The sequence below is a fragment of the Oncorhynchus mykiss genome, chromosome 11 (genome assembly GCF_013265735.2).
Source record: "Oncorhynchus mykiss isolate Arlee chromosome 11, USDA_OmykA_1.1, whole genome shotgun sequence".
Taxonomy (NCBI): Eukaryota; Metazoa; Chordata; class Actinopteri; order Salmoniformes; family Salmonidae; genus Oncorhynchus; species Oncorhynchus mykiss.
In genome coordinates this window covers 78,658,995-78,684,125 of record NC_048575.1, presented here as the reverse complement: position 1 = coordinate 78,684,125, position 25,131 = coordinate 78,658,995, and the positions used below count along the sequence as shown (strand labels likewise).

The window sequence follows — 25,131 nt, the reverse complement described above, 5'->3', positions numbered from 1 at the left end:
AGTATAAACACCGCTTAGGAAGGAGACGCGTTCTGTCTCTTAGAGATGAACGTACTTTGTTGCGAAAAGTGGAAATCAGTCCCAGAACAACACCAAAGGACATTGTGAAGATGCTGGAGGAAACATTTACAAAAGTATCTATATCCACAGTAAAACGAGTCCTATATCAATATATCCTGAAAGGCCGCTCAACAAGGAAGAAGACACTGCTCCAAAACCACCATTAAAAAGCCAGACTACAGTTTGCAACTGCACATGGGGACAAAGGTTGTACTTTTTGGAGAAATGTCCTCTGGTCTGTGAAACAAAAATACAACTTTTTGGCAAGAATGTCCATCGTTATGTTTGGAAGAAAAATGGGGAGGCTTGCAAGCTGAAGAACATCATCCCAACCGTGAAGTACGGGGGTGGCAGCATCATGTTGTGTGGGTGCTTTTCTGCAGGACGGACTGGTGCACTTCACAAAATAGATGGCTTCATGAGGATGGAAAATTATGTGGATATATTGAAGCAACCTCTCAAGACATCAGTCAGGAAGTTAAAGCTTGGTCGCAAATGGGTTTTCCAACTGGACAATAACCCCAAGCATACTTAGAAAGTTGTGGCAAAATGGCTTAAGGACTACAAAGTCAGGGTATTGGAGTGGCCATCACATAGTACTGACCTCAATCCCATAGAAAATGTGTGGGCAGAACTGAAAAAGCGTGTGCGAGCAAGGAGGCTTACCAACCTGACTCAGTTACACCAACTCTGTCTGGAGAAATGGGCCAAAATTCACCCAACATTGTGGGAAGCTTGTGGAAGGCTACCTGAAACGTTTGACCCAAGTTAATAATATATCTTAATGAGGTTTAGCATTGACTGAGTGATTTGTCCCAGAAATATTTAGCACCAACCTATTGTTAGTTACCCATTCTAAAACATACTGGAGCTCTATGTTAAGTGTCTCAGTTATTTATTTTACTGTAGCAGCCGACTTGTATACTGTTGAGTCATTAGTGTACATAGACACACAGGCTTTATTCAAGGTCATTGGAAGGTCATTTGTAAAAACAGAAAACAATAGTTGCCCTAGCCGGCTGCCCTGCGGTACACCTCACTCAACTGAATTTGCATGAGAGACCATTCCATTATCAATAACCCTCTGTGTTCTATTAGATAGGTCATTCTGTCTTCTATTAGATGGGATAATCTGTGTTCTATTGATAGGTAACACTGGGTTCTATTAGATAGCTAGCTTCAATCCATAATAAGCCAGAGGATGCACGTTTTTTCAGCAATAGATTATGATCAATGACATCAAAAGCTGCACTGAATTGGTTTCAGTCCATTGTCTTTTATACTTTCTATTTGGTTTCAGTCCATTGTCTTTTATACTTTCTATTTGGTTTCAGTCCATTGTCTTTTATACTTTCTATTTGGTTTCAGTCCATTGTCTTTTATACTTTCTATTTGGTTTCAGTCCATTGTCTTTTATACTTTCTATTTGGTTTCAGTCCATTGTCTTTTACACTTTCTATTTGGTTTCAGTCCATTGTCTTTTATACTTTCTATTTGGTTTCAGTCCATTGTCTTTTATACTTTCTATTTGGTTTCAGTCCATTGTCTTTTATACTTTCTATTTGGTTTCAGTCCATTGTCTTTTATACTTTCTATTTGGTTTCAGTCCATTGTCTTTTATACTTTCTATTTGGTTTCAGTCCATTGTCTTTTATACTTTCTATTTGGTTTCAGTCCATTGTCTTTTATACTTTCTATTTGGTTTCAGTCCATTGTCTTTTATACTTTCTATTTGGTTTCAGTCCATTGTCTTTTACACTTTCTATTTGGTTTCAGTCCATTGTCTTTTATACTTTCTATTTGGTTTCAGTCCATTGTCTTTTATACTTTCTATTTGGTTTCAGTCCATTGTCTTTTATACTTTCTATTTGGTTTCAGTCCATTGTCTTTTATACTTTCTATTTGGTTTCAGTCCATTGTCTTTTATACTTTCTATTTGGTTTCAGTCCATTGTCTTTTGTACTTTCTATTTGGTTTTAGTCCATTGTCTTTTATACTTTCTATTTGGTTTCAGTCCATTGTCTTTTATACTTTCTATTTGGTTTCAGTCCATTGTCTTTTATACTTTCTATTTGGTTTCAGTCCATTGTCTTTTATACTTTCTATTTGGTTTCAGTCCATTGTCTTTTATACTTTCTATTTGGTTTTAGTCCATTGTCTTTTATACTTTCTATTTGGTTTCAGTCCATTGTCTTTTATACTTTCTATTTGGTTTCAGTCCATTGTCTTTTATACTTTCTATTTGGTTTCAGTCCATTGTCTTTTATACTTTCTATTTGGTTTCAGTCCATTGTCTTTTATACTTTCTATTTGGTTTCAGTCCATTGTCTTTTATACTTTCTATTTGGTTTCAGTCCATTGTCTTTTATACTTTCTATTTGGTTTCAGTCCATTGTCTTTTATACTTTCTATTTGGTTTCAGTCCATTGTCTTTTATACTTTCTATTTGGTTTCAGTCCATTGTCTTTTATACTTTCTATTTGGTTTCAGTCCATTGTCTTTTATACTTTCTATTTGGTTTCAGTCCATTGTCTTTTATACTTTCTATTTGGTTTCAGTCCATTGTCTTTTATACTTTCTATTTGGTTTTAGTCCATTGTCTTTTATACTTTCTATTTGGTTTCAGTCCATTGTCTTTTATACTTTCTATTTGGTTTCAGTCCATTGTCTTTTATACTTTCTATTTGGTTTCAGTCCATTGTCTTTTATACTTTCTATTTGGTTTTAGTCGTTTAAATTAATACTGAAAACATTTGTTTTGGTGATGTCATCCCCCGACCCACCTGGAGCCCTGCCGTGACCCACCAGTGGTCCTGACAGAGTTTACATAGACTATCCCCCGACCCACCTGGAGCCCTGCCGTGACCCACCAGTGGTCCTGACACCAGTGGTCCTGGTGAACAGACAGATGTAGAGGAGGTCAAGTCCAGGTGAGTGCAATGAATCACTGATGAGAATGACGAGGGAAGCAGGTATGGAGAGTTAACATTTCGTGGACACTTTGTGGAACTCAAATGCTTGTCATACATAAGTTTTCTAGTCTTGTCAACAACAAAGATATTAAAGTAGTTGTTAATATCAAAGGGTTTTTGTTATGAACAAGCCATCTGCCTCAATGAAGGATGGAGCCGAGTTGGCTTTTTCCCTAGAATTTAATTTAAAGTCCTCAAGAGTGTTTTACTGTCATTCTTTATATTAGTTATCTATGTTCAGTAGTAGAGTTTCTTATTTTCTTTATTTTAGATAAGTAATTTCTCAATTGACTCTATGTTTGCCAGTCTGCTGTGTTGTCAGACTTATTTGCTATTCCCTTTGCCTCATCCCACTCAGCCATACAGTTTTTCAAATCATCATCTATCTCAAATCAAATCCAATTGTATTTGTCACATGCGTTGAATACAACAGGTGTAGTAGAGCTTACAGTGGTGAATACTACACTCCCTGCCCTGCACTTACACCGAGTCAATGTGCTGGGGTACAGGATAATCGAGGTAATTTGTAATGTGTCTATGCATTGATAGTAAACAGTGGGTAGGAGCAGTGTAAAAACAATGTAGATAGTCAGGGTGGCCATATGAATAGTTGTTCAGCAGGTTTATGGCTCGGGGGTAGAAGCTGTTAAGGAGCATTTTGGTCCCAGACTTGGCGCTCCAGTATCGCTTGCCGTGCGGTAGCAGAGAGAACAGTCTATGACTTGGGTGACTGGAGGGGATTTGGCAGTTCTAACAGTCACTTTCTTCATGGGCGCATGACAAAATCATGTCTCGGAGCTCTACGGCTTGGTTTTTGCTCTGACCTGCGTTGTCAACTGTGGGACCTTACATAGACAGGTGTGTGACTTCCCAAATCATGTCCAATCAATTGAATTTACCACAGGTGGACAATCAAGTTGTTGAAATATCTCAAGGATGATCAATGGAAACAGGATGTACCTGAGCTCAATTTTGAGGAAAAGAGGTCAAATAGAGCAAGAAGTAGAGTCAAATGCTTCTTTATTAATTTGATAGAAAACCTGAGAAATACATACATATATTCTTGACATTACATAATAAAAAAGTATATTTACATATTTACATGCTTTTTATTTTTTCCATTGGAAATGCTAGAAATGTCACTCAACTAGTAAGTCATATTGTGTAACAGATACTGACTTTGTACAGTTAAAAAACAACTTTCTAAGTACCATTCAACAGTGTAAACTTATATTTAGGCAGTCTTCAGGCAGTCTTCAGGCAGTCTTCAGGCAGTCTTTAGGCTGTCTTCAGGCTGTCTTCAGGCTGTCTTCAGGCAGTCTTTAGGCTGTCTTCAGGCAGTCTTCAGGCTGTCTTCAGGCAGTCTTTAGGCAGTCTTCAGGCAGTCTTTAGGCTGTCTTCAGGCAGTCTTCAGGCAGTCTTTAGGCTGTCTTCAGGCAGTCTTCAGGGAGTCTTCAGGCAGTCTTCAGGTAGTCTTCAGGCAGTCTTCAGGAAGTCTTCAGGCTGTCTTCAGGCAGTCTTCGGGTAGTCTTCAGGCAGTCTTCAGGCAGTCTTTAGGCTGTCTTCAGGCGGTCTTCAGGCGGTCTTCAGGCAGTCTTCAGGCTGTCTTCAGGCAGTCTTCAGGCTGTCTTCAGGCAGTCTTTAGGCAGTCTTCAGGCAGTCTTTAGGCTGTCTTCAGGCAGTCTTCAGGCAGTCTTTAGGCTGTCTTCAGGCAGTCTTCAGGCAGTCTTTAGGCAGTCTTCTTTGCATTCCTCCAGCTCTCTCTCTCTATCGAGTTCTCACCTGAACTGGTGTCATTCATTTTACTGCACACTCCTGAAAGGAAAAACAATCATTATCCATATATCATTAGTACATATATCATCAGTACATATATCAGTAATACATATATAATGTACATATAGTAATATACATATTACTGATATAATGCTGATGTTGAGATATAATACTGATATACTGATTTACTGATATTGTACTGATATAATACTTATATACTGATATAATACTGATATAATGATATACTGATTTACTGATATTGTACTGATATAATACTTATATACTGATATAATACTGATATAATGATGTACTGACATAGTACTGATGTAATACTGATGTACTTATATAATACTGATATACTGATATAATACTGATATAATGATATACTGACATAGTACTGATATAATAGTGATGTACTGATATCATATTGAAATACTGATAATACTGATGTACTGATATAATATGGAAATACTGATATAATACTGATGTACTGATATAATATGGAAATACTGATATCATACTGATGTACTGATATAATATGGAAATACTGATATAATACTGATGTACTGATATAATATGGAAATACTGATATCATACTGATGTACCGATGTAAAACTGATGTACTGAGTGTTGCTCTGTTCAGAAAGATGCATATGGATCAGTTAGTGTGTATTGAATCTGTAATGAAGTCTGCATATGTTGTCCTCACCTTCGGTTTTTCATTATTTTCTCAATGGTTTTCTTGGCAAATGGAGCCTCTGGATTCAGACACTTCTTCCCTTCTCCGTTCTTCAGAGTGACACTGAATATACAAGGAGAGAGAGACTACTGTTAGAAGTTAGCCTTCACCACTTTCCAACTGATCATAGAGATAAATAATATTATCCTACTAGCAGGTGTGTATATCCTGTACCATTGTGTATATCTACTGAGCTGGTCATAATATGCACTGATATTAATATGGTACAGACAGACAGACAGACAGACAGACAGACAGACAGACAGACAGACAGACAGACAGACAGACAGACAGACAGACAGACAGACAGACAGACAGACAGACTTCTTACATGATCTCCATGTTCCTGCAGGAGTGGCTGGAAGTGTACACCTCGAGCTTCTCAATGTGAAGAGGTTTAACACGGTTCACCAGTCCATTCAGACACAGGCACCGAGCTTTAGAATGACCCACCTGGCCTGGAGATGACAAGAACAGTTTATGGCAGGTTTGGTTATGGCATTATTGCAGCTAAGAACTAAACTCTTCAGTCAGAAATCAAACCTATTATTTTACTACACTTCTCCCTGGCTTTGCAAGTTGCTTTGTATGCTACAGACTTCTAATAAAGATGTCAACGATATTAGGAATATAATTCAAGATATTTCAGAGATGTTACCTTCAACATTGGCCAGGAGCAGACAGGCCAGGAAGCTGATGAGGACCGTTGATGTCATCGTGTTGGTCATGGATACTGCTTCTTCAGTTTCTTTTAGAGTCTGGATGGACAGCTCAGTCAAGTGATGGAAGTTGTGAATGGAGGAGAGAAGTGATAGAAGTTGTGAATGGAGGAGAGCTTGGCTTGTATTTATACTGTATTTATAATAAGCCCCACCCTTTCTAAGACAGTCATCCAATGAGAAGGGGAGACAGAGAATGAGAGGGGTTTTCCCTTTCCTCTGTTTCAGCTTCTTTCTCCTTTTCCCTGCTTCTCCTTTCACACAGGATTTCCCATTTCTCAGAAACACTCTCTCTGACAGTGAAATTTGAGGAGTGCTTAAAGGCAGAGAGGTGATACAATTTGTCTTTCCTTTTCCATCCCAAATGGCACCCTATTCCCTACATAGTGCACTACTTTTGACCAGAGCCCTATTCCCTATATAGTGCACTACTTTTGACCAGAGCCCTATTCCCTATATAGTACACTACTTTAGACGAGAGCCCTATTCCTTATATTGTGCACTACTTTTGACCAGATCCCTCTTCCCTATATAGTGCACTACTTTTGACCAGAGCCCTATTCCCTATATAGTGCACTACTTTCGACTAGAGCCCTATTCCTTATATAGTGCACTATAATTGACCAGAGCCCTATTCCCTATATAGTGCACTACTTTAGACTAGAGCCCTATTCCTTATATAGTGTACTATAATTGACCAGAGCCCTATTCCCTATATAGTGCACTACTTTTGACCAGAGGACTATGTGTGCCATTTGGAAGTTAACCACGGCCTTCGTGGTTTCATTTCCATGATATCAAAGATAACGACGCCAGGCTACTCTAAGACACGTTTGGCACCACTAAAAGGCGTCCCTATAATTCCCATGAGAAACAGTTCATGTATTATGACAACATTTTGTAAAGTCTTTGTGAAGTTTAGGTCCAAGGGTTTTTTTCAGCTGTTCCTGAGACAAGCCAAAGTTCAGTAGTCAAAGTCTATGCCTGTTTGTCAGTGATTGGTCAACAGTAGGGATTCTTCAAAGAAGTGTATGTTGTCATTCAATGAGAGACGACTCGTTTTCATGCATATTATTGCACTTGAGAAACACTGCATCCAAACATTTTAGTTAGATTTAAAATTGTACGACTAAGATCTCCCTTTTCAATTTGAAGAATTTGAAAGTGTTTTCACAGATTTATTTCCAAATAGATTATTGAACATTCCAACCTGGGTTAAATGCATGGGACTGTATTTAAATCAGTGTATTTTAATATTTTCAAACACATGCCAAGACTTTTCAAGTGTATTTCCAAAAAATGACTTACCAATATTCAACTACTTGCCTAATTAAAATGATCTAATACAGTAAAGATCTAATACAGTAAAGATCTAATACAGTAAAGATCTAATACAGTAATGATCTAATACAGTAAAGATATAATACAGTAAAGATCTAATACAGTAATTGAAAAAAAATGTATCTGATCTCAGACCTGTAATTAAGAATCCCTGTCAGATGAATGATCTGATCTCAGACCTGTAATTAAGAATCCCTGACAGATGAATGATCTGATCTCAGACCTGTAATTAAGAATCCCTGACAGATGAATGATCTGATCTCAGACCTGTAATTAAGAATCCCTGACAGATGAATGATCTGATCTCAGACCTGTAATTAAGAATCCCTGACAGATGAATGATCTGATCTCAGACCTGTAATTAAGGATCCCTGTCAGATGAATGATCTGATCTCAGACCTGTAATTAAGAATCCCTGACAGATGAATGATCTGATCTCAGACCTGTAATTAAGAATCCCTGACAGATGAATGATCTGATCTCAGACCTGTAATTAAGGATCCCTGTCAGATGAATGATCTGATCTCAGACCTGTAATTAAGGATCCCTGACAGATGAATGATCTGATCTCAGACCTGTAATTAAGAATCCCTGTCAGATGAATGATCTGATCTCAGACCTGTAATTAAGGATCCCTGACAGATGAATGATCTGATCTCAGACCTGTAATTAAGGATCCCTGACAGATGAATGATCTGATCTCAGACCTGTAATTAAGAATCCCTGACAGATGAATGATCTGATCTCAGACCTGTAATTAAGGATCCCTGACAGATGAATGATCTGATCTCAGACCTGTAATTAAGGATCCCTGTCAGATGAATGATCTGATCTCAGACCTGTAATTAAGAATCCCTGACAGATGAATGATCTGATCTCAGACCTGTAATTAAGGATCCCTGACAGATGAATGATCTGATCTCAGACCTGTAATTAAGAATCCCTGTCAGATGAATGATCTGATCTCAGACCTGTAATTAAGAATCCCTGACAGATGAATGATCTGATCTCAGACCTGTAATAAAGGATCCCTGTCAGATGAATGATCTGATCTCAGACCTGTAATTAAGAATCCCTGACAGATGAATGATCTGATCTCAGACCTGTAATTAAGAATCCCTGACAGATGAATGATCTGATCTCAGACCTGTCAGGTGAATGATTTTAGCTAGTAACAGCTCCACAGTAATTGTACATTCTATCGTCAAATACCAACCATAAACAAATCCTATGCATTGTGTTTGTGTTAGAAAGGACCTTTGGCTCAGTATGGTATATTTATCAATAAGAGGAATGTGTTAATAGTAGACTACTGTAGAATAACTGACTGGGAGACAAGCAGATTCTGTGGAAAGGTTCCCGTTTCCAGGAAAGAAGTTTAGGTGTCCTTTTGAAAAAAGGCCTAATGAAAGTGAAACTGAAATGGAATACAGGCCTAGTTCCCTCCTTATTGAAGGAATGTAGTTTCAGTTCTGGACTTTCACCTCTTACATCTGGTCGGTTTAAATGGGAGAGCAGGTAAATGGTTTGATTTCAAGGAAAACAGTGGTGTCTTTGTTTGTCAATAAATGTAGTAGCAGAGTAGTACACCTCCAAACTACCTCAAACGTATTAATTAACACATATTTCATTTGAAGAATCTGCTACTTTTCACATTCACTTTTTTTGCAGAACAAAGAACCAACCAGACATGAAAGTTATTTTAGGAAACGCAACAAACAAACCACAGCAATACAGCCAAGAAGGATGGTGGTACAGTGATGAAGACAATATCAGAGATTGACAGGTTTAAATGACATCAAGTGGTTTCAGTTAAGAGATGGGTAGAACAGAGACAAATAACATGATGACGTTGAAGAACATGAAGCTGTGGTTTAAAACAGGAAGTGGCACAACTGTAGCATAACTTTGTGAATGTTAGTGTGTGTGTGTGTGTGTGTGTGCGTGTGTGTGTGTGCGTGCGTGTGTGCGTGTACGCGTGCGTGTGTGTGTGTGTGTGTGCGCACGTGTTAGTGTGTGTGAATGTGTGTGAGTGTGTGTGAGTGCGTGCGTGTGTTTGTGTGTGCGTGTGTGCGTGTGCGTGCCCGTGTGTGTGTGTGTGTGCGTGTGTGTGTGCGTGCGTGTGCGCGTGTGCGTGTGCGTGTGTGTGTGTGTGTGTGTGTGTGTGTGGTTACAACAGTAGGCTAATCATCTTGGCATATATCCTATGCTTTTTGTTATGATTTTCTGAATGTCTCATGGTCTGACAAACACAGCTGTAGCTCTTCCACAGATGCGGAAGGGTTATATGCTGTTGCGGTTGTTCGAGACGCATCCGTCCCCAAAAAAACAGATACCTTTATTGCTACAAATGATGATGGAACCGGTGTTGAAGTTACGCGGGCCACGTGATGTATTTGGCAATATGATTTTGTGCGAGTGTGAAACCATAGCAAAGGCTTATATATTTTAAACATGTGTTCTACTCTGCTAGCCAGCACCTCTCCTAAACAGGTGTTCTACTCTGCTAGCCAGCACCTCTCCTAAACAGGTGTTCTACTCCGCTAGCCAGCACCTCTGCTAAACAGGTGTTCTACTCTGCTAGACAGCACCTCTCCTAAACAGGTGTTCTACTCCGCTAGACAGCACCTCTCCTAAACAGGTGTTCTACTCTCGCTAGCCAGCACCTCTCCTAAACAGGTGTTCTACTCTGCTAGCCAGCACCTCTCCTAAACAGGTGTTCTTCTCCCCTAGCCAACACCTCTCCTAAACAGGTGTTCTACTCTGCTAGCCAGCACCTCTCCTAAACATGTGTTCTACTCTGCTAGCCAGCACCTCTCCTAAACAGGTGTTCTACTCCACTAGACAGCACCTCTCCTAAACAGGTGTTCTACTCCCCTAGCCAGCACCTCTCCTAAACAGGTGTTCTACTCTGCTAGCCTTCACCTCTCCTAAACAGGTGTTCTACTCTGCTAGACAGCACCTCTCCTAAACAGGTGTTCTACTCCACTAGCCAGCACCTCTCCTAAACAGGTGTTCTACTCCCCTAGCCAGCACCTCTCCTAAACAGGTGTTCTACTCTGCTAGCCAGCACCTCACCTAAACAGGTGTTCTACTCCACTAGCCAGCACCTCACCTAAACAGGTGTTCTACTCCACTAGCCAGCACCTCACCTAAACAGGTGTTCTACTCTGCTAGCCAGCAACTCTCCTAAACAGGTGTTCTACTCCACTAGCCAGCACCTCACCTAAACAGGTGTTCTACTCTGCTAGCCAGCACCTCTCCTAAACAGGTGTTCTACTCTGCTAGCCAGCAACTCACCTAAACAGGTGTTCTACTCCACTAGCCAGCACCTCACCTAAACAGGTGTTCTACTCTGCTAGCCAGCACCTCTCCTAAACAGGTGTTCTACTCTGCTAGACAGCACCTCTCCTAAACAGGTGTTCTACTCTGCTAGACAGCACCTCACCTAAACAGGTGTTCTACTCTGCTAGACAGCACCTCTCCTAAACAGGTGTTCTACTTTGCTAGACAGCACCTCTCCTGAACAGGTGTTCTACTCTGCTAGACAGCACCTCTCCTAAACAGGTGTTCTACTCTGCTAGACAGCACCTCTCCTGAACAGGTGTTCTACTCTGCTAGACAGCACCTCTCCTACACAGGTGTTCTACTCTGCTAGCCATCACCTCACCTAAACAGGTGTTCTACTCTGCTAGACAGCACCTCTCCTAAACAGGTGTTCTACTCTGCTAGCCAGCACCTCTCCTAAACAGGTGTTCTACTCTGCTAGACAGCACCTCTCCTGAACAGGTGTTCTACTCTGCTAGACAGCACCTCTCCTACACAGGTGTTCTACTCTGCTAGCCATCACCTCTCCTAAACAGGTGTTCTACTCTGCTAGCCAGCACCTCTCCTAAACAGGTGTTCTACTCTGCTAGCCATCACCTCACCTAAACAGGTGTTCTACTCTGCTAGCCAGCACCTCTCCTAAACAGGTCATCTACTCTGCTAGACAGCACCTCTCCTAAACAGGTGTTCTACTCTGCTAGACAGCACCTCACCTAAACAGGTGTTCTACTCTGCTAGACAGCACCTCTCCTAAACAGGTGTTCTACTTTGCTAGACAGCACCTCTCCTGAACAGGTGTTCTACTCTGCTAGACAGCACCTCTCCTAAACAGGTGTTCTACTCTGCTAGACAGCACCTCTCCTGAACAGGTGTTCTACTCTGCTAGACAGCACCTCTCCTACACAGGTGTTCTACTCTGCTAGCCATCACCTCACCTAAACAGGTGTTCTACTCTGCTAGACAGCACCTCTCATAAACAGGTGTTCTACTCTGCTAGCCAGCACCTCTCCTAAACAGGTGTTCTACTCTGCTAGCCATCACCTCACCTAAACAGGTGTTCTACTCTGCTAGCCAGCACCTCTCCTAAACAGGTGTTCTACTCTGCTAGACAGCACCTCTCCTAAACAGGTGTTCTACTCTGCTAGACAGCACCTCTCCTGAACAGGTGTTCTACTCTGCTAGACAGCACCTCTCCTAAACAGGTGTTCTACTCTGCTAGCCAGCACCTCTCCTAAACAGGTGTTCTACTCTGCTAGACAGCACCTCTCCTAAACAGGTGTTCTACTCTGCTAGCCAGCACCTCTCCTAAACAGGTGTTCTACTCTGCTAGCCATCACCTCACCTAAACAGGTGTTCTACTCTGCTAACCAGCACCTCTCCTAAACATGTGTTCTACTCTGCTAGCCAGCACCTCTCCTAAACATGTGTTCTACTCTGCTAGACAGCACCTCTCCTAAACATGTGTTATACTCTGTTAGCTTTCACCTCACCTAAACAGGTGTTCTACTCCGCTAGACAGCACCTCTCCTAAACAGGTGTTCTACTCCGCTAGACAGCACCTCTCCTAAACAGGTGTTCTACTCTGCTAGCCAGCACCTCTCCTAAACAGGTGTTCTACTCTGCTAGCCAGCACCTCTCCTAAACAGGTGTTCTTCTCCCCTAGCCAACACCTCTCCTAAACAGGTGTTCTACTCTGCTAGCCAGCACCTCTCCTAAACATGTGTTCTACTCTGCTAGCCAGCACCTCTCCTAAACATGTGTTCTACTCTGCTAGCCAGCACCTCTCCTAAACAGGTGTTCTACTCCACTAGCCAGCACCTCTCCTGAACAGGTGTTCTACTCTGCTAGCCTTCACCTCTCCTAAACAGGTGTTCTACTCTGCTAGACAGCACCTCTCCTAAACAGGTGTTCTACTCCACTAGCCAGCACCTCTCCTAAACAGGTGTTCTACTCCCCTAGCCAGCACCTCTCCTAAACAGGTGTTCTACTCTGCTAGACAGCACCTCTCCTACACAGGTGTTCTACTCTGCTAGCCATCACCTCACCTAAACAGGTGTTCTACTCTGCTAGACAGCACCTCTCATAAACAGGTGTTCTACTCTGCTAGCCAGCACCTCTCCTAAACAGGTGTTCTACTCTGCTAGCCATCACCTCACCTAAACAGGTGTTCTACTCTGCTAGCCAGCACCTCTCCTAAACAGGTGTTGTACTCTGCTAGCCAGCAACTCACCTAAACATGTGTTCTACTCCACTAGCCAGCATCTCACCTAAACAGGTGTTCTACTCTGCTAGCCAGCACCTCTCCTAAACAGGTGTTCTACTCTGCTAGACAGCACCTCTCCTAAACAGGTGTTCTACTCTGCTAGACAGCACCTCACCTAAACAGGTGTTCTACTCTGCTAGACAGCACCTCTCCTAAACAGGTGTTCTACTTTGCTAGACAGCACCTCTCCTGAACAGGTGTTCTACTCTGCTAGACAGCACCTCTCCTAAACAGGTGTTCTACTCTGCTAGACAGCACCTCTCCTGAACAGGTGTTCTACTCTGCTAGACAGCACCTCTCCTACACAGGTGTTCTACTCTGCTAGCCATCACCTCACCTAAACAGGTGTTCTACTCTGCTAGACAGCACCTCTCCTAAACAGGTGTTCTACTCTGCTAGACAGCACCTCTCCTAAACATGTGTTCTACTCTGCTAGCCATCACCTCACCTAAACAGGTGTTCTACTCTGCTAGACAGCACCTCTCCTAAACATGTGTTCTACTCTGCTAGCCATCACCTCACCTAAACAGGTGTTCTACTCTGCTAGCCAGCACCTCTCCTAAACAGGTGTTCTACTCTGCTAGCCATCACCTCACCTAAACAGGTGTTCTACTCTGCTAGCCAGCACCTCTCCTAAACAGGTGTTCTACTCTGCTAGACAGCACCTCTCCTAAACAGGTGTTCTACTCTGCTAGACAGCACCTCTCCTGAACAGGTGTTCTACTCTGCTAGACAGCACCTCTCCTAAACAGGTGTTCTACTCTGCTAGCCAGCACCTCTCCTAAACAGGTGTTCTACTCTGCTAGACAGCACCTCTCCTAAACAGGTGTTCTACTCTGCTAGCCAGCACCTCTCCTAAACAGGTGTTCTACTCTGCTAGCCAGCACCTCTCCTAAACATGTGTTCTACTCTGCTAGCTTTCACCTCAACCAAACATGTGTTCTACTCTGCTAGACAGCACCTCTCCTAAACAGGTGTTCTATTCTGCTAACCAGCACCTCTCCTAAACAGGTGTTCTACTCTGCTAACCAGCACCTCTCCAAAACATGTGTTCTACTCTGCTAGCCAGCACCTCTCCTATACAGGTGTTCTACTCTGCTAGACAGCACCTCTCCTAAACAGGTGTTCTACTCTGCTAGACAGCACCTCTCCTGAACAGGTGTTCTACTCTGCTAGCCAGCACCTCTCCTAAACAGGTGTTCTACTCTGCTAGCCATCACCTCACCTAAACAGGTGTTCTACTCTGCTAGACAGCACCTTTCCTAAACAGGTGTTCTACTCTGCTAGACAGCACCTCTCCTAAACAGGTGTTCTACTCTGCTAGACAGCACTTCTCCTAAACAGCTGTTCTACTCTGCTAGCCAGCACCTCTCCTACACAGGTGTTCTACTCTGCTAGCCATCACCTCACCTAAACAGGTGTTCTACTCTGCTAGCCAGCACCTCTCCTAAACAGGTGTTCTACTCTGCTAGACAGCACCTCTCCTAAACAGGTGTTCTACTCTGCTAGACAGCACCTCACCTAAACAGGTGTTCTACTCTGCTAGACAGCACCTCTCCTACACAGGTGTTCTACTCTGCTAGCCATCACCTCACCTAAACAGGTGTTCTACTCTGCTAGACAGCACCTCTCCTAAACAGGTGTTCTACTCTGCTATCCAGCACCTCTCCTAAACAGGTGTGTGTTTCTTTCACTTCTAGATGATATTATTCAGCACCACGGGCAGGTAATGCAATTTGGCCTGCTCTGGCTGAGCACGTTAAAGTCAGATCAAATATTTCAGCATGGGACACACGATATTCTCATGGACGTTTCATTCAATAGGGTTTCCTGTACATTTATCTTAAGCCGTCCCTTTAAATATGGTGTACCTTTAAGTTAGAATTTTGTCCACAGACTCAATAGAATACATGGAGAGAACAGATCAGAATATTAGGGATCAATAACAGAAAGCCATGTAAATACACACATATTCATCGCTGCTTCAGCACCAATTGGTAGATTTAAAAATACTCTGATCTTTTAGCTTATTTAGTGTTAGGAAAGTATTTATGAATCATAAAAAACAGGTTTGGAGAGAGAACCTTTATGCACTAAACATATTGATGCATAAACAATACAGTGGTTTGATTCATCCTGAAAGTTTCCCTGTTCAAGTTCAATCAAACAAATATAGGAAGTTGAGAAAAGTGTACAATAGGGGTTGAACAGAAGTCCTATCAATATACCCTAATAATGCTCACTAATCATTGAATTGTGATGACAACAGTCCAGTCGTTGTGAACTATCATCACCAGGTTCCAGACCTGTCCAGTCATCACCAATTTCTAGACCAGACCTGTACAGTCATCACCAGGCTCCAGACCAGACCAGTCATCGCCAGATTCCAGATCAGTCCATTCATCACCAGGCTCCAGACCAGTCCAATCATCGCCAGGTTCCAGACCAGTACAATCATCACCAGGCTCCAGACCAGTCCAGTCATCGCCAGGTTCCAGATCAGTCCAGTCATCGCCAGGCTCCAGATCAGTCCAGTCATCGCCAGGCTCCAGACCAGTTCAATCATCGCCAGGTTCCAGACCAGTCCAGTCATCGCCAGGTTCCAGATCAGTCCAGTCATCACCAGGCTCCAGACCAGTACAATCATCACCAGGCTCCAGATCAGTCCAGTCATCGCCAGGTTCCAGACCAGTCATCACCAGGCTCCAGACCAGTCCAATCATCGCCAAGTTCCAGACCAGTACAATCATCACCAGGCTCCAGACCAGTCTAGTCATCGCCAGGTTCCAGATCAGTCCAGTCATCACCAGGCTCCAGATCAGTCCAGTCATCACCAGGTTCCAGATCAGTCCAATCATCACCAGGCTCCAGACCAGTCCAATCATCACCAGGTTCCAGACCAGTCCAGTCATCACCAGGTTCCAGACCAGTCCAGTCATCACCAGGTTCCAGGTTTTAATTGCTACATATGGTCTTCATTCCATAATGACTAAAATAGGTAACAGGTCCCAAATTATTCCACAACTTGTGATGCGTTACCCTAATATAATCCACTATTGCTAGCGATCCTCAGGAACAACTACACAAACTTGACAGGGGAAAGAAAGGTAATTTAATGACGTAATGGAATGATCCAAAATGTAACGAAGCTAACTGTATAGTGTCAGTTAAAAATGTATGTTGGTATGACAGTGGCTACTGATAGTAGTGGCTAATATTTAAAATGATACGAATTGTAAAAAAAAATTATAAAATAGAGTGAAAAGTATGGCCGTATAATTAAAACATTCTAGAAATCATAAATTGACACTGTAGGTTTGGCGCTATACTTTCATTTGAGTGTTGTCTAGAGCGTGGGTCTCCAAATCTCATCCCTGCAAGTTATAAGACCAGTTGCTTTAAAAACTCCACTGTGGAAAAGGTGATATGTTGATATGCTTCAGGTTGCTGCCCTGTGACTAGTTTTACATTTGTCTCTAGAGAGCATATGGTAAAATAACGAGCTCTTATTAACAGCTCTTATCAATGTTTAAATTATCGTGCATGGAGAATGGTGCTGTCACGTTCTGACCTTAGTTCCTTTATTATGTCTTTGTGTTAGTTTGGTCAGGGTGTGAGTTGGGGTGGGTAGTCTATGTTCTTTTTTCGATGTAGTATTTATGTGTTTGGCCTGGTATGGTTCTTAATCAGAGGCAGATGTCGATCGTTGTCTCTGATTGAGAATCATACTTAGGTAGCCTGTTTTCCCCATTTTGGTTGTGGGTGATTGTTTTCTGTGTCTGTGTCTCCTCCAGACAGAACTATTTTCTGTGTCTGTGTTTCCTCCAGACATAACTGTTTTCTGTGTCTGTGTTTTCTCCATACAGAACTGTTTTCTGTGTCTGTGTTTCCTCCAGACAGAACTGTTTTCTGTGTCTGTGTTTCCTCCAGACAGAACTGTTTTCTGTGTCTGTGTTTCCTCCAGACAGAACTGTTTTCTGTGTTTCCTCCAGACAGAACTATTTTCTGTCTCTGTGTTTCCTCCAGACAGAACTGTTTTCTGTGTGTGTTTCCTCCAGACAGAACTGTTTTCTGTGTGTGTTTCCTCCAGACAGAACTGTTTTCTGTGTCTGTGTTTCCTCCAGACAGAACTGTTTTCTGTCTCTGTGTTTCCTCCAGACAGAACTGTTTTCTGTCTCTGTGTTTCCTCCCGACAGAACTGTTTTCTGTCTCTGTGTTTCCTCCATACAGAACTGTTTTCTGTCTCTGTGTTTCCTCCAGACAGAACTGTTTTCTGTCTCTGTGTTTTCTCCCAACAGAACTGTTTTCTGTCTCTGTGTTTCCTCCAGACAGAACTGTTTTCTGTCTCTGTGTTTCCTCCAGACAGAACTGTTTTCTGTCTCTGTGTTTCCTCCAGACAGAACTGTTTTCTGTCTCTGTGTTTCCTCCAGACAGAACTGTTTTCTGTCTCTGTGTTTCCTCCAGACAGAACTGTTTTCTGTCTCTGTGTTTCCTCCAGACAGAACTGTTTTCTGTCTCTGTGTTTCCTCCAGACAGAACTGTTTTCTGTCTCTGTGTTTCCACCAGACAGAACTGTTTTCTGTCTCTGTGTTTCCACCAGACAGAACTGTTTTCTGTCTCTGTGTTTCCACCAGACAGAACTGTTTTCTGTCTCTGTGTTTCCACCAGACAGAACTGTTTTCTGTCTCTGTGTTTCCACCAGACAGAACTGTTTTCTGTCTCTGTGTTTCCACCAGACAGAACTGTTTTCTGTCTCTGTGTTTCCTCCAGACAGAACTGTTTTCTGTCTCTGTGTTTCCTCCAGACAGAACTGTTTTCTGTCCCTGTGTTTCCTCCATACAGAACTGTTTTCTGTGTCTGTGTTTCCTCCAGACAGAACTGTTTTCTGTGTCTGTGTTTCCTCCAGACAGAACTGTTTTCTGTGTCTGTGTTTCCTCCAGACAGAACTGTTTTCTGTGTTTCCTCCAGACAGAACTATTTTCTGTCTCTGTGTTTCCTCCAGACAGAACTGTTTTCTGTGTGTGTTTCCTCCAGACAGAACTGTTTTCTGTGTGTGTTTCCTCCAGACAGAACTGTTTTCTGTGTCTGTGTTTCCTCCAGACAGAACTGTTTTCTGTCTCTGTGTTTCCTCCAGACAGAACTGTTTTCTGTCTCTGTGTTTCCTCCCGACAGAACTGTTTTCTGTCTCTGTGTTTCCTCCATACAGAACTGTTTTCTGTCTCTGTGTTTCCTCCAGACAGAACTGTTTTCTGTCTCTGTGTTTTCTCCCAACAGAACTGTTTTCTGTCTCTGTGTTTCCTCCAGACAGAACTGTTTTCTGTCTCTGTGTTTCCTCCAGACAGAACTGTTTTCTGTCTCTGTGTTTCCTCCAGACAGAACTGTTTTCTGTCTCTGTGTTTCCTCCAGACAGAACTGTTTTCTGTCTCTGTGTTTCCTCCAGACAGAACTGTTTTCTGTCTCTGTGTTTCCTCCAGACAGAACTGTTTTCTGTCTCTGTGTTTCCTCCAGACAGAACTGTTTTCTGTCTCTGTGTTTCCACCAGACAGAACTGTTTTCTGTCTCTGTGTTTCCACCAGACAGAACTGTTTTCTGTCTCTGTGTTTCCACCAGACAGAACTGTTTTCTGTCTCTGTGTTTCCACCAGACAGAACTGTTTTCTGTCTCTGTGTTTCCACCAGACAGAACTGTTTTCTGTCTCTGTGTTTCCTCCAGACAGAACTGTTTTCTGTCTCTGTGTTTCCTCCAGACAGAACTGTTTTCTGTCTCTGTGTTTCCTCCAGACAGAACTGTTTTCTGTCTCTGTGTTTCCTCCAGACAGAACTGTTTTCTGTCTCTGTGTCTTCACCATACAGAACTGTTTTCTGTCTCTGTGTTTCCACCAGACAGAACTGTTTTCTGTCTCTGTGTTTCCACCAGACAGAACTGTTTTCTGTCTCTGTGTTTCCACCAGACAGAACTGTTTTCTGTGTCTGTGTTTCCTCCAGACAGAACTGTTTTCTGTCTCTGTGTTTCCACCAGACAGAACTGTTTTCTGTCTCTGTGTTTCCACCAGACAGAACTGTTTTCTGTCTCTGTGTTTCCACCAGACAGAACTGTTTTCTGTCTCTGTGTTTCCACCAGACATAACTGTTTTCTGTCTCTGTGTTTCCTCCAGACAGAACTGTTTTCTGTCTCTGTGTTTCCACCAGACAGAACTGTTTTCTGTCTCTGTGTTTCCACCAGACAGAACTGTTTTCTGTCTCTGTGTTTCCTCCAGACAGAACTGTTTTGTTTTTAGTTTCTGTCTTTCTCTTTGTTATTTTGTATTTTCGTGTTCAGTGACTTTTCATTAAAAATGACGAACACTCACCACGCTGCACATTGGTCAGATCTCTCATACTCCTCGTCAGAGGAGGACGAATTGCGTTACAGGTGCTATATCTATCCTTTAAAAAAAACGAAGTAGATGTTGTTCCACTTGGAACCGACAGGTTGCTAGACCTTATTCATCAGTTCATTGTGTTTAAAGGTGGTGGAATGATGAGGGGATGAGGTCAAGGTCAGAATACGGTGTATCTCTAGACACACCTCTGCCACACCTGCCACATTAATGTGATCTCCACCTTGATAGAACAGCTGATAGAACAATGGCTGACGGAAACACGCGTTACCTCACGCCTACATTTAAGCTGAGAATACAGCTAGAGAGAAAAGTGCATAGAAAGGAAATTCCGTTTATATGAGCAAAACTCTGGTCTGAATCGGGCCCCAAGCCTAACAGGGAAAATAGGACAAGCGGAACAAAAAGTCAAGTCAGATGCAACTTTATTCATTTGATAGAAATCGTAAATAATCAAAAAAATATATATACAGTATTTACACAAATGTCCGTTTTCATTTCCCATGGACAATTTTGATAGCCACCTAAAAAAATATATAAATTGTTTACATTTTTGACATGTCAAAATGAAAATATATATGTACGTGCATGCATACTTACATGCTTTTTTATATTTTTAATTGCATAAATGAAAAACGAACAACTCTGATAATTTAAGAAGAGATACAATTGTATGCTTCAACAGTGTAAACATATATGCAGTCTTCAGTGAAGACACTTGGTTTTTCCTCAGGAAAAGCTCTTTCAGATTGTTCTCTCCGTTCTCTTGTCAGTTCAAATTTTACCGCACACTCCTGAAAGGAAACACAATCATTATCCATATATCTTTAATACATCCTGTACATCATTAATACAACTACTAATAAATACAGAGGACAGAAAGATACCATTTAATGAACTGATGTACTGATACAACGATGTACTGTTATAATGATGTACTGACGCACTGATATATTATATATATATATATTATTATATTATACTGATGTACTGATATAATACTGATGTACTGATATAATACTGATATAATACTGATGTACTGATATAATAATGATGTACTGATATACTGATATAATAATGATGTACTGATATACTGATATAATACTGATATACTGATATAATAATGATGTACTGATATACTGATATAATACTGATGTACTGATATACTGATATAATAATGATGTACTGATATACTGATATAATACTGATATACTGATATAATAATGATGTACTGATATACTGATATAATAATGATGTACTGATATACTGATATAATACTGATGTACTGATATACTGATATAATAATGATGTACTGATATACTGATATAATAATGATGTACTGATATACTGATATAATAATGATGTACTGATATACTGATATAATAATGATGTACTGATATACTGATATAATAATGATGTACTGATATACTGATATAATACTGATATAATACTGATGTACTGATATAATACTGATGTACTGATATACTGATATAATAATGATGTACTGATATACTGATATAATAATGATGTACTGATATACTGATATAATAATGATGTACTGATATAATAATGATGTACTGATATACTGATATAATACTGATGTACTGATATACTGATATAATAATGATGTACTGATATACTGATATAATACTGATATAATACTGATGTACTGATATAATAATGATGTACTGATATACTGATATAATAATGATGTACTGATATACTGATATAATACTGATATAATACTGATGTACTGATATAATACTGATATAATACTGATATAATAATGATGTACTGATATACTGATATAATACTGATATAATAATGATGTACTGATATACTGATATAATAATGATGAACAAATATAATACTGATATAATAATAATGTACTGATATAATACTGATATAATAGTGATGTACTGATATAATACTGATATAATACTGATGTACTGATATAATACTGATATAATACTGATGTACTGATATAATACTGACGTAATACTGATGTACTGATTTACTGATATAATTCTGATGTACTGATATAGTACTAAAAAATACTAATTTACTGATATAATACCGATGTACTATTGCAATGATTTTCTGATATAATACTGATATAATGATATAAAACTGATATTCTGATGTACTGATATAATACTGATGTACTGATATAATATGGAAATACTGATATAATACTGATGTACCGATGTAAAACTGATGTACTGAGCATTGCTCTGTTGAGAAAGATGCATATGGATCAGTTAGTGTGTATTGAATCTGTAATGAAGTCTACATACCTTCGGTTTTTCATTATTTTCCCGATGGTTTTCTTGGCAAATGGAGCTTCTGGATTCAGACACTTCTTCCCTTCTCCGTTCTTCAGAGTGACACTGAATATACAAGGAGAGAGAGACTACTGTTAGAAGTTAGCCTTCACCACTTTCCAACTGAGCATATAGAGAAATAATATTATCCTTCTTGCAGGTTAAAGTACATCTCAATTTGTAAAAAAAATAAATGGCAACATTTACCTTCATACACTAAGCTATGCACAATATGCAATTATATCAATATAGTTCAAACAGACAGACAGACAGACAGACAGACAGACAGACAGACAGACAGACAGACAGACAGACAGACAGACAGACAGACAGACAGACAGACAGACAGACAGACAGACAGACAGACAGACAGACAGACAGATTTCTTACATGATCTCCATGTTCCTGCAGGAGTGGCTGGAGGTGTACACCTCGAGCATCTCAATGTGAAGAGGTTTAACGTGGTTCACCAGTCCATTCAGACACAGGCACCGAGCTTTAGAATGACCCACCTGGCCTGGAGATGACAATAAAAGTTTATGGCATGTTTGGTTATGGCATTATTGCAGCTAAGAACTAAACTCTTCAGTCAGAAATCAAACCTATTATTTTACTACACATCTCCCAGGCTTTGCAAGTCAATTCATATGCTACAGATTTCTAATAAAGATGTCAAAGATATTAGAAATATAATTCAAGATATTTCAGAGATGTTACCTTCAACATTGACCAGGAGCAGACAGGCCAGGAAGCTGATGAGGACCTTTGATGTCATCATGTTGGTCATGGATACTGCTTCTTCAGTTTCTTTCAGAGTCTGGATGGACAGCTCAGTCAAGTGATGGAAGTTGTGAATGAAGGAGAGAAGTGATAGAAGTTGTGAATGGAGGAGAGCTTGGCTTGTATTTATACTGAATTCCATGCCCTCTCTGGCAGTCATCCAATGAGAGTAGGAGGAAGATGAAAGCGGGAGTTTTTCCCTTTTCCCTGCTTCTCCTTTCTCACTAGACATCTTGTTTCTCAGAAACACTCTCTGACAGTGAACCAGGAGGCATGTTGAAGGCAGGGGGAAACAGCCTCTCTGACAGTAGACCAGGAGGCATGTTGAAGGCAGGGGGAAACAGCCTCTCCGACAGTGAACCAGGAGGCATGTTGAAGGCAGGGGGAAACAGCCTCTCTGACAGTGAACCAGGAGGCATGTTGAAGGCAGGGGGAAACAGCCTCTCTGACAGTGAACCAGGAGGCATGTTGAAGGCAGGGGGAAACAGCCTCTCTGACAGTGAACCAGGAGGCATGTTGAAGGCAGGGGGAAACAGCCTCTCTGACAGTGAACCAGGAGGCATGTTGAAGGCAGGGGGAAACAGCCTCTCTGACAGTGAACCAGGAGGCATGTTGAAGGCAGGGGGAAACAGCCTCTCCGACAGTGAACCAGGAGGCATGTTGAAGGCAGGGGGAAACAGCCTCTCTGACAGTGAACCAGGAGGCATGTTGAAGGCAGGGGGAAACAGCCTCTCTGACAGTGAACCAGGAGGCATGTTGAAGGCAGGGGGAAACAGCCTCTCTGACAGTGAACCAGGAGGCATGTTGAAGGCAGGGGGAAACAGCCTCTCTGACAGTGAACCAGGAGGCATGTTGAAGGCAGGGGGAAACAGCCTCTCTGACAGGGAATGACCTACTCCATAACCGTACAGGGTTTGAATTACAGGGGGGTGGGGTCACATAATAGAAATACCAATGTGAGCTATCAACATCTTGCCACCATCAAAACTCAATGTATAGATCGAACCCTGTTCCCATAAAATATCTAAACAGTAAGGGAAGCATGTTGGAGGCATGATATGATCCAAGCTGGCTGAGCAGCACTGAAGAGGACCTTGCATTGAATGACCAAATCCTCCCCGATATTCTGTTGAATGAGAGACAACTATACATTTTCCTGAGAACTCAAAAGACGAATCTCATGTGCAAATACATTCTGTTTGACTGTTACCTGCAATAGATCATGTACAAATGATCCTTATCAAATGAACACTATGCAGGGAGTTGGTAACAGCTCCACAGGAGCTGTACAATATAACACAAATACCATAAAACAAATGCAATATTGTGTTTGTGTTAGTGGAGTCTGAATAAAGGATAAAAGTACAAGGTTCATTGTATCAATCTGGTATATTTATAACATGAATTGATTCACCTAATCAATAAGAGGACTGTGTTAATAGTAGACTACTGTAGAATAACTGACTGGGTGACAAGCAGGTTCTGTGGAAAGATTCCCGTTTCCAGGAAAGAGGTTTAGGTGTCCTTTTGAAAAAAAGGCCAAATGAAAGTGAAACTGAAATGGAATACAGGCCTAGTTCCCTCCTTATTGAAGGAATGTAGTTTCAGTTCTGGACTTTCCCTTTCAGCTCTTACATCTGGTCGGTTTAAATCAAAATCAAATCAATCTTTGTTTGTCACATGCGCCGAATACAACAAGTGTAGACCTTACCGTGAAATGTTGACTTTACAAGCCCTTTTTTCCCCAATGCCTCACAAAGATGGGCACTGGTTGGTAAAAAATCATTATTTTTTTTAAAAGCAGACACTAAATATTCCTTTGAGCATGTTGATGTTATTAATTACACTTTGAATGGTGTATCAATACACCCAGTCACTACAAAGACACAGGCCTCCTTTATAACTCAGTTGCCAAAGAGGAAGGAAACAGCTCAGGGATTTCACCATGAGGCCAATGGTGACTTTAAAACAGTTACAGAGTTTAATGGCTGTGAAAAGGAGAAAACTGAGGATGGATTAACAGCATAGCTAAATGGGATAGCAGGGAAATGGTTTGATTTCAAGGAAAGCAGTGGTGTCCTTGTGTGTCTGTAACACCCAACAGGGCTGTGTGGCAGAGGACCAAGTAAAAATAGAAGTAAAGGGAAAACAGTCTGAGGAATCAAAGGAGAGTAGGTCTACCTCAGACTTCTTCTCGCTGTCTCCCCCTCTCTCCTAAACGTCATTAGAACGGTACACACCTCTCTCTCTCCCTGTCTCTGTCTCCATCTGTATCTCCCTCGCCGACTCCCTGTCTTTCTCTCGCTGTCTCCCCCTCTCTCCTAAACGTCATTAGAACGGTACACACCTCTCTCTCTCTCGAGTCACGCATTACGTAACGACATGCAGATGCAATTAGAAAAAGGGTTGTGTCCATTAGGCACCGAACGGAACAGAAAACAGACTAGTTCA

The 25,131-nt window shown here is 41.2% G+C and overlaps 2 protein-coding genes across 3 annotated transcripts; both read right to left on the bottom strand.

The window, feature by feature from the left end:
* Positions 1-4,035: 4,035 nt before the first annotated feature.
* On the bottom strand, positions 4,036-6,386 carry LOC118937412 (C-X-C motif chemokine 11-1-like). The gene is made up of 4 exons (XM_036936455.1): positions 6,206-6,386; positions 5,879-6,005; positions 5,518-5,610; positions 4,036-4,847 (listed from the first exon to the last, which is right to left on the bottom strand). Exons 1-4 carry the CDS (start codon positions 6,273-6,275, stop codon positions 4,835-4,837), a joined length of 303 nt encoding a protein of 100 aa, XP_036792350.1. The 5' UTR covers positions 6,276-6,386; the 3' UTR covers positions 4,036-4,834.
* A 13,599-nt stretch (positions 6,387-19,985) lies between these two features.
* LOC100170204 (VHSV-induced protein-8) lies at positions 19,986-23,557 on the bottom strand. Of its 2 annotated transcripts, NM_001129984.1 has the most exon segments (4): positions 19,986-20,370; positions 21,874-21,966; positions 22,291-22,417; positions 22,618-22,703. In NM_001129984.1, coding segments are annotated over 4 exon segments (303 nt in total). In that variant the 5' UTR covers positions 22,688-22,703; the 3' UTR covers positions 19,986-20,357.
* Positions 23,558-25,131: the final 1,574 nt, after the last annotated feature.